This window comes from Macaca mulatta, chromosome 10, assembly GCF_049350105.2.
Source record: "Macaca mulatta isolate MMU2019108-1 chromosome 10, T2T-MMU8v2.0, whole genome shotgun sequence".
In the NCBI taxonomy this organism is placed as follows: domain Eukaryota; kingdom Metazoa; phylum Chordata; class Mammalia; order Primates; family Cercopithecidae; genus Macaca; species Macaca mulatta.
The window spans coordinates 85,508,191-85,521,865 of record NC_133415.1 but is presented as its reverse complement, the minus strand read 5'-3'; the positions used below and the strand labels follow the sequence as shown (position 1 = coordinate 85,521,865).

The 13,675-nt window shown below is 46.8% G+C and overlaps 1 protein-coding gene across 12 annotated transcripts in view; it reads left to right on the top strand.

Annotated features, from left to right (window-relative positions):
• COMMD7 (COMM domain containing 7) overlaps positions 1–772 on the top strand; it is a 37,849-nt gene extending 37,077 nt beyond the window's left edge. For all 12 annotated transcript variants that reach the window (XM_015149222.3, XM_077951451.1, XM_077951447.1 and 9 more), the window contains one exon: positions 11–772. In XM_015149222.3, the coding sequence (XP_015004708.1) occupies positions 11–87 (77 nt within the window). In that variant the 3' untranslated portion in view covers positions 88–772. The remainder of the gene's footprint in view (positions 1–10) is intronic.
• Positions 773–13,675: the final 12,903 nt, after the last annotated feature.

The window sequence follows — 13,675 nt, the reverse complement described above, 5'->3', positions numbered from 1 at the left end:
CTCTCCCCAGAATTAACCTTGCCTCAGTTCTACAGCTTCCTGCACGAGATGGAGCGAGTCAGAACCAGCATGGAGTGTTTCTGCTGATTTCTGTCCCTGCATCTCCCCTGGCCCCGTTCCCTGCCCTCCTCCCTTCCCTGGGTGACTGCTCTGAGAGGCACTTCACTCACAGGCCTGTGGGATGCTCCATGGGGCCCTGCTGGCTTCTTAGGAGCCCAGGTGCAAAGGGTTTCTGAAAAACAACAGGATTAAGTACTTAAAGAGCCCAACACAATTACCCCGTAAACTCTGTGTTAGGGCAACCTCCACCACCTATCTGTCTTCCAGGACACATTTTAGATACTGTGACAGGCCACTGCATCTCAGATTCAGGGGAGAAAGTAAATTGTCACCTCCCCTTCAAAGTTCCAGAGTAAACAAATGGTGCCATCATTCAAGATAACATGCTAATCACCCTCCTCCCAAAAAGCAAGAGCTTGTTTATGGCTGAGGAATCGGTGGATTGTCTGAATGACGTGTACAGAGCCCCCACGGATTTCTGCACACTCTGGGTCTGTGCTGGTGGAACATTGCCAGTCAGTTTTTAATGAGGCACCTGTGTGTAAATACATGCTTGGTTTTCTCTGCAGAGAACTGAGGCTAAACTCTGTCCCCACTTCTGGTTTTGCCCTGTCATGTTGTAACGAGGCAGGCCTTTTGAGGCCATTTCAGTTTGAGCTCAAGCCAACCACCTCTGTTGGTTAGATGATGAATAAAAAGGTTCTGCAGCAAAGGTCTGGATCCAGTTGTCTTTCTACTGCATGGATTAAAGAGTGGTGTACCTTGCAGAGAGCTAGTGCTTGCTCTTGTCTTTAAAAATTATCTCCCTGATTTTGTGAAGATCCTGGGTCTCCAGTGAAATTGTGTCTGTTCCAGTGCTGGAATTTGTAAGAGCAATTCCGGGGAAAACTCAGGTTAAAAGCCCCAGGAAAAAGCATAACATGTGAAATTGAAATGCTTTGTGTACAGATGGCTTTAGCCCCCACCCTAGCATGTGACTTTTCCTGCTCCTCCTCCTCCAATACGTCTCCTTCTCAGAATTTTTTTGTTTGTTTGTTTGTTTGTTTGAGACAGACTCGCTCTGTCGCCCAGGCTGGAGTGCAGTTGTGTGATCTCAGCTCACTGCAAGCTCCGCCTCCCAGGTCCACACCATTCTCCTGCCTCAGCCGGCGCCTGCCACCACACCCAGTTAATTTTTTATATTTTTAGTAGAGAGAGGGTTTCACCATGTTAGCCAGGATGATCTTGATCTGACCTCGTGATCGGCCCACCTCAGCCTCCCAAAGTGCTGGGATTACAGGCATGAGCCACCGCTCCCGGCAAATACCTTCTCAGAAATTTTATAAAGTTTTGAATAGATAAAACATGCCCATGATTCAAAAAGTATAGTGTAAGGTAATAACCCGTCCCCACCACTGTTTCCCAGTTACCCAGTTCTCCTCCCCAGAAGCAGCCACTGTTATTAGTTTATTCTGTGTTCTGGAGACATTAACTGCATTTGCAAACGGATATGCATATAGTTTCACTTTTCTTCCCACACAAATGGTAGCATTATGTACACACCGTCCTGCACCTTTCTTTTTTCCATTCAACTTGGAAATCGTTCCATATCAGAACACAGAGAATTGCGTCATTCTTAGTAACAAATGTACCGTTTTATTTCAAATGGATGATTTATTTAATCAGTTTCCTGCTGATGGGTGTCTAGGTTGTTTCCATTCTTTTTCTCTTACAAATAATGCCACAACAGAATATCCTTGTATATGTGTTGTTTTGCACATATGGAGGTGTATTTATAAGGTAATTACATGGGCATGGAACTGCTGGGTCATAGAATATGTACATTTATCAGAGTATAAAAAAAGAGTAAAACAAGCCAGGTGCGGTAGCTTACACCTGTAATCCCAGCACTTTGGGAGGCCAAGGTGGGTGGATCACCTGAGGTCGGCAGTTCGAGACCAGCCTGACCAACATGGAGAAACCCTGTCTCTACTAAAAATACAAAACTAGCCAGGCAAGGTGGTGTATTCCTGTGATCCCAGCTACTCGGGAGGCTGAGGCAGGGGAATCACTTGAACCTGGAACGCAGAGGTTGCAGTGAGCCTGGATCGTGCCACTGTACTCCAGCCTGGACAACAAGAGTGAAACTCCATCGCAAGAAAAAAAAAAAAAGTCTAAAACAAAAGGTCTCTTCTCTCTTTTCTCCCATTTACTTAATTCCCCCACTAGTCTATTCCAATAGGTAACCTCTGTTGTTAGATTCTTAGGTACCCTTCCAGAGGTTCCCCCCCAAACCACCACATAGAAAGAATAGGGCCAGTCACGGTGGCTCACGCCTGTAATCCCAGCATTTGTGGAGGCCAAGGCAGGAGGATTGCTTGAGGCCCGGAGTTTGAAACCAGCCTGGGCAACATGGGGAAACCCTGTCTCTACAAAAAATTTAAAAGTTTGCCGAATGTGGCCAGGCACAGTGGTTCATGCCTGTAATCCCAGCACTTTGGGAGGCTGAGGCAAGTGGATCACGAGGTCAGGAGTTCAAGACCAGCCTGGCCAACATGGTGAAACTGCATCTCTACTAAAAATACAAAAATTAGCCAGTCGTGGTGGCAGGCGCCTGTAATCCCACCTACTCAGGAGTCTGAGGCAGGAGAATTGCTTGAATCCGGGAGGCAGAAGTTGCAGTGAGCCGAGATAGTACCACAGCACTCTAGCCTGGGCAACAGAGCAAAACTCTGTATTGGGAAAAGAAAAAAAATTGCTGAACTTGGTGGCATATGTCTGCTGTCCCAGGCACTTGAGAGGCTGGGGCAGGAGGATTAGTTGGACCTACGAGTTAGAGGCTGCAGTGAGCTGTGATCAGTCACACCACTGCACTCCAGCCTGGGTGACAGAGTGAGACCCTGTGTCAAAAACTAAAAAATAAACAATGGGAGGCCGGGTGCGGTGGCTCACACCTGTAATCCCTGCACTTTGGGAGGTGGAGGCGGGCGGATCACGAGGTCAGGAGATCGAGATCATCCTGGCTAACACGGTGAAACCCAGTCTCTACTAAAATTACAAAAAATTAGCCAGGCGCGGTGGCAGTCCCCTGTAGTCCCAGCTACTTGGGAAGCTGAGGTAGGAGAATTGCTTGAACAGGGAAGCGGAGGTTGCAGTGAGCCGAGATCGCGCCACTGCACTCCAGCCTGGGTGACAGAGTGAGACTCCGTCTCAAATAAATAAATAAATAAATAAAAAATAATAATATAAACAATGGGAATTTTTATTTTTACACCTTTTTTTGTTTACACAGATAATTGCACACTCTACATACTTTTGTTAATACATCTTGGAGATCTTTCCATATCATTACATAAAGAGTCTGCATCCTTCCCTGTGGGTGTAGCATATTCCGTTTTGTGGATGGATCATAACCAGCATGAGCAGTTTTTTGTTGTTGTTGTTTTGTTTTGTTTTGTTTTGTTTTGAGATGGAGTCTCGCTCTGTCACCCAGGCTGGAGTGAAGTGGCACAACCTTGGCTCACTGCAGCCTCTGCCTCTTGGGTTCAGGCGATTCTCCTGCTTCAGCCTTCGGAGTAACTGGGATTACAGGCACATGCCACGACACCCGGCTAATTTTTTTGTATTTTTAGTAGAGACGGGGTTTCACAGTGTTGGCCAGGCTGGTCTCGAACTCCTGATCTCAGGTGATCCACCCGCCTCGGACTCCCAAAGTGCTGGGATTACAGGCGTGAGCCACTGCGCCTGGTCTAGTATGAGCAGTTTTGATAAATGGTGCCAGTGTTAATCAGAGTTCTCAGAGAACAGAATCAACAGGATGTGTGTGCACATATCTAGATGTATATGTGTATGTATGTGGGAAGAGAGATTTTTATTTTAAAAGATTGGCTCACATGATCAGTCTTCAGAGTAGACCAGCAGGCAAGAGATGCAGGAAGAGTTGCAGTTCAAAGGGTATCTGCTAGCCAGGCACTGTGGCACACACCTGTACTCCCAACTTCTTGGAAGGCCAAGGCCGCAGGATCACTTGAGCCCAGGAGTTCAAGACCAGCCTGAGCAATGGCGTGAGACCTTGTCTTTAAAAAAAATAGGAAAATAAAAACTGTCTGCTGTCAGAATTCCTCACTAGGGAGAAAGAGATAGGACGCCAGCCTTTTTTTTTTTTTTTTTTTAGGCTTTAACTGATTCGATGAGGCCCACCTACACTACGGAGAGGAATTTGCAATACAATAGGTCCCCCCGTATCCATGTTTTCGTTTTCCCTGGTTTCATTTACTCACAGTCTGAAAATATTAAGTGGAAAATTCCAGAAATAATTTATAAGCTTTAAATTGCATACCATCCTGAGTAGCATGATGAAATATCATGCTGGCCCACTCCATCCTGGACATGAATTCATGTTCTGGGTTGAGAATCGATCCTTTCTCCAGGGTACCCACACTATGTACGCTGTTAATCACTTAGTAGCAGGCACTGTTGTCAGATTGAGAAAAACATATGTATAGGGCTCGGGACTATGTGGGTTTAGGAATCTGCTAGGAGTCTTGGAACATATCCCACATGGATAATGGGGGCCGCTGCTGCACTTAAAAGTCCACTGATTTAAACGTTAGTGTCGGCCGGGCACAGTGGCTCACATCTGTAATCCTAGCCCTTTGGGAAGCTGAGACAGGTAGATCACGAGGTCAGGAGTTCAAGACAAGCCTGGCCAAGATGGTGAAAACCCGTCTCTACTAAAAATACAAAAATTAGCCGGGCACAGTGGCAGGCGCCTATAATCCCAGCTACTTGGGAGGCTGAGGCAAGAGAATCTAATTGTTTGAACCCAGGAGGCGGAGGTTGCAGTGAGCTTGAGATCGTGCCACTGCCCTCCAGCCTGGGTGACAGAGTGAGACTCCATATCAAAAAAAAAAAAAAAAATTAGTGTCATCCATAAACACCTTAACAAAAACATCTAGAATAATGTTTGACCAACTCTCTAAGCACTGTGGTCCAGCCAAGCTGACACAAAATTAATCCTCACAGTGCCAAATTGACCTCTACATTCTTTCAATTTATGCTTCCACCAGCAAGTTTACTGTCCAGAAGTTCCAAAAAAGAACAGATGAGGCCGGGCGCGGTGGCTCAAGCCTGTAATCCCAGCACTTTGGGAGGCCGAGGCGGGCGGATCACAAGGTCAGGAGATCGAGACCACAGTGAAACCCCGTCTCTACTAAAAATACAAAAAATTAGCCGGGCGCGGTGGCGGGCGCCTGTAGTCCCAGCTACTCAGGAGGCTGAGGCAGGAGAATGGCGGGAACCCGGGAGGCGGAGCTTGCAGTGAGCCGAGATCGCGCCACTGCACTCCAGCCTGGGCAACAGCGTGAGACTCCGTCTCAAAAAAAAAAAAAAAAAAAAAAAAAAGAACAGATGAGTGCCTTTGAACAGTGTCCAGATGTGATCATGAATTTTCAGAGAGCCTCATGTGCTTGAGACCATGATAATCTAATGTATTAATAAAAAGAATTCACCAAAAAAGAAGTAAAAATAAAAAATCAGAAAAAAAAAGTTCACAGAAAGAACGGGAAGGTACCTAAAATACAATCTATCTATTTATTATTATTATTTTTTGAGATGGAGTCTTGCTCTGTCGCCCAGGCTGGAGTGCAGTGGCGTGATCTTGGCTCACTGCAACCTCTGCCTCCTGGGTTCAAGCAATTTTCCTTCCTCAGCCTCCTGAGTAGCTGGGACTACAGGCGCATGCCACCATGCCCGGCTAGATTTGTATTTTTAGTAGAGACAGGGTTTCTCTGTGTTGGCCAGGCTGGTCTTGAACTCCTGACCACAGGTGATCCTGCCTCAGCCTCCCAAAGTGCTGGGATTACAGGCGTGAGCCACTATGCCCAGCCAATACAATCTATTTAAAACTCACTCATATTACAGATGGGGAAACTGAGGCCTGGAGACTGAAACTGTGATCACTGGCCAGGGGTCAGACAGTGCTGTCCTGTGATCCATGGGGTCCTGCTTGATTCAGAAATGGGCTCCTGAGACTAGAAGGGCCTCCAGCACGCCAAGCCATCTGGTGCAGGTCCAAGTCTGGGTGCTGTGTAAGAGTTGCACCGAGCTGGCCACCGGACAGATTCTGACCAGGGAGCTCCTTGCCCCACCCAATTCAGCCGCTGCTGCCCCACCTGGATCACAACGTTGCCTTCCTGATGGCCCCACTAGAGTCTTCAGCCTCACAGCTTCCACAGTCCAGCCCATTTCCTGTGTGACTATTCTTACACACAAGTCTCATGTCACCCAACAGATCCAGTGCTCAGGGTTCTGCCAGGTGTCCAAAGCAAAGTCTGAACTCTAGAACACCCAGCCCTGACAGCCTGGCCCTGCCGACCTCCTCCAATGCGCCATCTCCACTGCCTGCTGGCAGGCATCCTACTGGAGCATCTATACCAGGCTGCTTACAGTCGCCGAGCCATGATGCCATCTGCCTCTTCTCCCCTTGGGCTTACAGTGCTGCCCCACATTTCTAAAGGCCTCTCCTGATAGTTCTTGGCCATAATAAACACCCCTTGGGCCTTCATTCCTCTGCTTCAGGGGTTAGGAGTGCAAGCTCTGAAGTCAGACTGCCTGGGGTTTCTTTTTTTTTTTCTTTGTAGAGAGTAGGGCACAGGGGATGTCTCACTGTATTGCCCAGGCTGGTCTTGAGCTCCTGGACTCAAGTGATTCTCCCGCCTTGGGCCTCCCAAAGCGTCAGGATTACAGGTGTGAGCCACTACACCCAGCCCTCAAGCCCTGCTTGAGTTTCAACACTGGCCTTTCTGCTTATTAACTGTGTGACCTTGAGCAAACTCCTTAACATCTGAGAACCTTAGTTTCCCCGTTTGTAAAAGGGTTATAATTCTCACCTCACAAGGTTATTGGGGTAGATCACCTCACACAGAGCGTGCTTAAAAAACCAGTGAGCTACTTATTATCAATCGTTGTAATTATTTGTTCCCAGGATTCTCTTTGCCACTAGCCCCTGAATTTCGTGTGTGTGTGTGTGTGTGTGTGCACGCGTATATGTTTTGTTTTGTTTTTGAGATAGAGTCTTGCTCTGTTGCCCAGGCTGGAGTCCAGTGGAGCCATCTTGGCTCACTGCAACCCCCACCTCCAGGGTTCAAGCGATTCTTGTGCCTCAGCCACCTAAGTAGCTGAGATTACAGGCGCCTGCCACCACACCCAGCTAATTTTTGTATTTTTAGTAGACAAGGGTTTTGCTGTGTTGGCTAGGCTGTTCTCAAACTCCTGTGCTCAAGTGATCTGCCTTCCTCGGCCTCCCAAAATGCTAGAATTACAGGCATTAGCCACCATGCCCATCCCATGAGCTTCTTGATAGGAGACTTGCTTTTTAGTTGAATCACCCCTACATTCAGCATCATTCAGCCCCACTCCTCCTCCCCAAGCCAGCCTCATAACAGTTCCTTCCCTTTGTTGAAATGAAATGAGGCTGAGTATAGAGCCTCCATGGAAGCAATGTTAACAAACGTCCCTGGCTTTAGAAGAAATCCAAGCTGGGTGTGGTGGCTCACACCTGTAATCCCTGCACTTTGGGAGGCCGAGGCAGGTGGATCACCTGAGGTCAGGAGATCGAGACCAGCCTGGCCAACATGGTGAAACCCATCTCTACTAAAAATACAAAAAATTAGCCAGGTGTGGTGGCTCGTGCCTGTAGTCCCAGCTGCTTGGGAGGCTGAGACATGAGAATTGCTTGAATCTGGGAGGTGGAGGTTGCAGTGAATTGAGATCACGCCATTGCACTCCAGCCTGGGTGACAGAGTGAGGCTCTGTCTCAAAAAAAAAAAAAAAAAGAAGTCCAGGGAAGTTGTTTTGATTGTGGGTCAGTTTTAACATAGATCCATAGATCACAGATAGCTCCACAGTGTAAGGGGCCCTCTTCCCAGAGCAGTTGACTGTCCCCCTGCCTGACTCCACCAACATTTTTGGAGCACCTCCTATGGGCAAAGGCTTTACTAGGCCCTGGGGGAGGGAGTGATAAGCCCTGAACACAGATAACTGACAAGTTGTTTTTTCTTTTTTTTTTCCTTTCTTTCTTTCTTTTCTTTTCTTTTTTTTTTTTTTTTTTTTTTTGAGACGGAGTCTTGCTCTGTAGCCAGGCTGGAATGCTGTGGCGCAATCTCGGCTCACTGCAACCTCCGACTCCCTGATTCAAGCAGTTCTCCTGCCTTGGCCTCCCAAGTAGCTGGGACTACAGGCACGCGTCCCCACACCCAGCTAATTTTGTATTTTTAGTAGAGATGGGTTTCACCATGTTGGCCAGGATGGGCTCAATCTCCTGAACTTGTGACCCACCCGCGTAGACCTCCCAAAGTACTGGGATTACAGGCGTGAGCCACCACACCTGGCCAAGTTGTTTTTTCTATGTAAGAGTAGATTATATCCTCACTCCCATTTACAATAGTTCAGAGCCCATTATGAACTCCAGAAGTACTCCAGTTCCTTTGTTGGATTGGAATTTTGTTACGAATATACTCTGTTGAATTAGGAGCATTGATCAGGCTCTGCAGACTGTCAAGGGGGATTTTGCTGCAATGCTGGGGGATTTGGGCAGGATTTTTCTTACTGTTAGCACTGCACCTTTGCATCGATTCACTCTTGTTCCAATTCTGTTTAGAAATCTGCTGTCTGGTAATCTCACTTTTGATTGCAGTTTATTTTGTTTGCTTTTGGAGTATAGTGTTCGTTAGGATGGTAATGGTCTGGCCCAAGAGGCGATGAGCCAGAAATACCTGTATTCTTTCCCTGGAGGGAAGAGGACTGGCTTGGCTGGGATGGGAAGATCAAGCGGGGGAGGGGGTGTTGACTGTTCAGCTCCTTTTTTTTTCTTTCATTTTTCCATTTTTTGACCTATCATGCTTGTTTCCGATCACTGTTCAGTTCTGACACTATTGTTTATTTTTACTATAGTGGCATTAAAAAAAGAAGCTGGGCCTGGCACAGTGACTCACATCTGTAATCTCAGCCCTTTAGGAGGCCAAGGCAGGAGGATCATGGGAGGCCGGGAGTTCCAGACCAGCCTGGTCAACATAGCAAAACCCTGTCTCTATGAAAAACTTAAAAATTAGAGCTGGGTGTGGTGGCTCACGCCTGTAATCCCAGCACTTTGGGAGCCCGAGGCAGGCGGATCGTGAGGTCAGGAGATCGAAACCATCCTGGCTAACACGGTGAAACCCCGTCTCTACTAAAAATACAGAAAATTAGCCTTGTGTGGTGGTGGGTGCCTGTAGTCCCAGCTACTCAGGAGGCTGAGGCAGGAGAATGGCGTGAACCCGGGAGGTGGAGCTTGCAGTGAGCTGAGATCGCACCACTGCACTCCAGCCTGGGCGACAGAGCGAGACTCCGTCTCAAAAAAAAAAAAAAAAAAAATTAGCGAGGTGTGGTGGCATGTGACTGTAGTCCTAGCTGCTCTGGAGGTTGAGGTGGGAGGATTGCTTGAGCCTGGAGTTAGAGGCTGCAGTGAGCCGTGATCTACACCACTGCACTCCAGCCTGAGCAACTGAGCAAGACCATTTCTCATGAAATAAAAATAAAGAAGTTGATGATGTTGCGGAAAGTCCTCAAATAGCCCAAGTGGTCAACTGCTCCCTTGTGGGACCAGCAACCTCAACAGGAGCATTTGCCAGAGTGGAAAATGGCCTTTCTGAAAGACAGAACACTCAACAACAAATAGTTTTCTAAAGGATACTTGGTCTTTTCCAAGTTGCTTTATTTTTTTGAGACAGAGTTTCATTCTGTTGCCTGGGCTGGAGTGCAGTGGTGTGACCACGGCCCACCACAGCCTTGACCTCCTGGGCTCAGCCTCCCAGGTAGCTGGGATTACAGGCATGAGCCACTATGCCCAGCTAATTTTTTTTTTTTGTATTTTTTGTAGAGACAGGGTCTCACTCTGTTGCCGGGACTGGTCTCAAACTCCTGGGCTCAAGGGATCCTCCTGCCTTGGTCTCCCAAAATGTTGAGATTACAGGCATGAGCCACCAAATCTGGCGGGTTTTTTTTTTTTTTTTTAAACATTTGTCACATTTCACAAAGGTATTTCAGAATCTCTGAGAAAAGTGCTACAGATAATGTCTAATGATACTTTATATTTGGACGGCACTTTCATTTATTTTTTTGGCAGGGAATAGGGGGCGTCAAATAACTTACATATAGTGAAATTTACCCTTCTTCAGTATGCAGTTCAGTGAGTTTTGATAAATGTATAATGGTAGTGTAATCAATACCACAGTCAAGACATGGACTATTTTCATTAACCCACGAAGTGCCCTCCTGTGTGGTTAGAGTCAGCCCTCCCATCAGCACAGTCCTGGCAGCCACTGACCTGGTTTCTGTCTCTACTGTTTTGCCTTTTCCAGAATGTCATATAAGTGGCATCATTCATTATGGAGACTTTTTTTATTTTTTGAGAGGGAGTCTCGCTCTTGTTGCCCAGGCTAGAGTGCAATGGTGTGATTTTGGCTCAATGCAACATCCATCTCCCGGGTTCAGGTGATTCTGCTGCCTTAGCCTCCTCAGTAGCTGGGACCACAGGTGTGCACCACCATGCCCATGCCCAGCTAATTTTTTTTTTCTCTCTTTTTGAGACGGTGTCTTGCTCTGTTGCCCAGGCTAGAGTGCAGTGGTGTGATCTCGGCTCACTGCAAGCTCCGCCTCCCAAGTTCACACCATTCTCCTGCCTCAGCCTCCCGAGTATGCCCAGCTAATTTTTGTATTTTTAGTAGAGATGGGGTTTCCCCATGTTGACCAGGCTAGTCTCGAACTCCTGACCTCAAGTAATCCACTTGCCTCGGACTCCCAAAGTGCTGGGATTATAGGCGTGAGCCACTGTGCCCAGCCCATTATGTAGCCTTTTGTGCCCCACTTCTCCCACTTAGCATAATGTTTTTGAGATTCATCTATATTACTAGTGCATCTGTAGTTCTTTCCTTTATATGGCTGGATTGTTTTGTTTTTGTTTTTGTTTTGTTTTTGAGACAGGGTCTCACTCTGTTGCCCAGGCTGGAGTGCACTATCACAGCTCTCCGCAACCTCCGCCTCCCGGGCTCAAGAGAGCCTCCCACCTCAGCCTCCCGAGTAGCTGGGAATACAAGTGCACACCACCATGCCTGGCTAATTTTTCTCTCTGTCTCTCTTCTTTTTTTTTAATTTTTGTTGGAAGCACCATGGAGCCGCCTGAGCCCGGCCGAGCCTAAAAGTCATATGGCCCATGCCTGGCCAATTTTTGTATTTTCTAGTAGAGACGGGATTTTGCCATATCTCCTAGGCTGGTCTGGAACTCCTCGTCTCAGGTGATTCTCCCGCTTCGGCCTCCCAAGTAGCTGTGGTTACAGGCACGTGCCACCATGCTCAGCCCTCCCGTCAGCACAGTCCTGGCAGCCACTGGCCTGGTTTCTGTCCCTACTGTTTTGCCTTTTACTGGTCTCCATGCTCACCTAAATTTTTTTGTATTTTTTGTAGAGACAGGTCCTCACTATGTTGCTCAGGCTGGTCTCGAACTCCCAGGTTCAAGCAATCCTCCCACCTCAGTCCCCCAAAGTTCTGGAATTACAGGCATGAATCACTGTGCCAGCATTGCATTTCAAAGCATGAATACATCCCAGTTTTTAAAATGTTTACCATTGTAAATGACCCCTGTTTTAATATGAAAATAACTAATATTGAAGAGAGTATTACGAAGAGGATCATGGTTATGATGTGTAGACACAAATTATGAAGAGGATCATGGTTATGATGTGTAGACACAAAAATCAGGTTATAAGACAGTAAGGTGAGGGCCAGGCGCAGTGACTCACGCTTGTAATCCTAGCACTTTGGGAGGCCCAGGTGGGAGGATTGCTTGAGCCCAGGAGCTGAAGACAAGCCCAGGCAACACAGTGAGACCCTGCCTTTATAAAAAATTAAAAATTAAAAAAGGCTGGGCACCATGGGTCACGCCTGTAATTCTAGCACTTTGGGAGGCCGAGGCAGGTGGATCACGAAGTCAGGAGTTAAAGACCAGCCTGGCCAAGATGGTGAAACCCTGTCTCTACTAAAAATACAAAAAAAAAAATTAGCTGGTCGTGGTGGTGGGCACCTGTAATCCCAGCTACTCAGGAGGCTGAGGCAGGAGAATCGCTTGAACCCGGGAGGCGGAGGTTGCAGTGAGCCGAGATCATGCCACTGCACTGCAGCCTGGACGACAGAGTAAGACTCTGTCTCAAAATCAAAACAAACAAACAAAAAAACAGGCTGGGTTCGGTGGCTCACGCCTATAATCCAAGCACTTTGTGAGGCCAAGGCGGGCGGATCACAAAGTCAGGAATTCGAGACCAGCCTGGCTGATATGGTGAAACCCTGTTTCTGCTAAAAATACAAAAAATAGCCGATGTGGTGGCAAGCATCTATAGTCCCAGCTACTCAGGAGGCTGAGGCAGGAGAATTGCTTGAACCAGGAGGCAGAAGTTGCAGTGAGCTGAGATCACGCCACTGCATTCCAGCCTGGGCGACAGAGCGAGACTTCATCTCAAAGGAAAAAAAAAAAGCCAAAAAATAATAAGGTGAGGGTGAAACTTCTCTTTTAAAAAAATGTTTACATAGAAACAAACTAAGTGGATAAAATGGATATAAACAAAAATGTTATCAGTGGTTATTTTTGGGCAGTGGAATTATAGGTTTTTAAATGTTTTGCTTATTTATAGTTTCCAAAATTTTCAATTTAAATATAAATTAGTGTGCTCTATTTATAGAGACAATACATGAAATATACATAATAAAAATTCAAATGTTATAGAACTGAAAAAGATGAAAAGTAAAAACAACCTCTTCCTCAGAGGTAGCCACTGTCCATAGTTTCTATTTTAGATTCTTACCTTTATACAAGATCATTATAGCTTCTATTTTTTGGTGTATGAACTGTAGTCCTAGAGGATTTTATTAGTTGTGAGTTCTATAACTAAGATCCATCATCTTAGTTGCTAAGAACATAGATACTGAGAACATCATTTAAAGAAAACATTTTTTTCAAGCAGGGAATGGTGGCTCACCCCTGTAATCCCAGCACTTTGGGAGGCCAAGGCAGGCAGATTGCTTCAGCTCAGGAGTTCAGGACCAGCCTGGGAAACATGGTGAAACCCCATCTCTACTAAAAATAAAAAATTAGCCAGGCATAGTGGCGTGTGCCTGCACTCCCAGCTATTTGGGAGGCTGAGGTAGGAGAATTGCTTGAACCCAGGAGGTAGAGGTTGCAGTGAGCTGAGATCAGGCCACTGCACACCAACCTAGGTGACAGAGAGAGCCTCCATCTCAAAAAAAAAAAAAAAAAAAAATTTCCAGCCCAAACAACTGAAATTCCTCCCCGCTGACCACCTCAATTATTTCTAGATGCCTTGTCGCTGTCCAGACTGTGGTGATTCCCTGTGCTGATCTGAACCCGTGGCCTGAGTCATCTGCAGTTCCTCTCGCAGGTGGTCCCCCATGTCACGGCCCCTGTGGAACCAGTTCGTTACCGTCTCTGTTCATCGCTGCTTCCTAGGTCAGGCCCTGCATGTCTTGACAGTACGTTAGATTCCGAAAAGCTTTGATTGCATCACTGCTTTCATGAACTCAAATGAGAGGA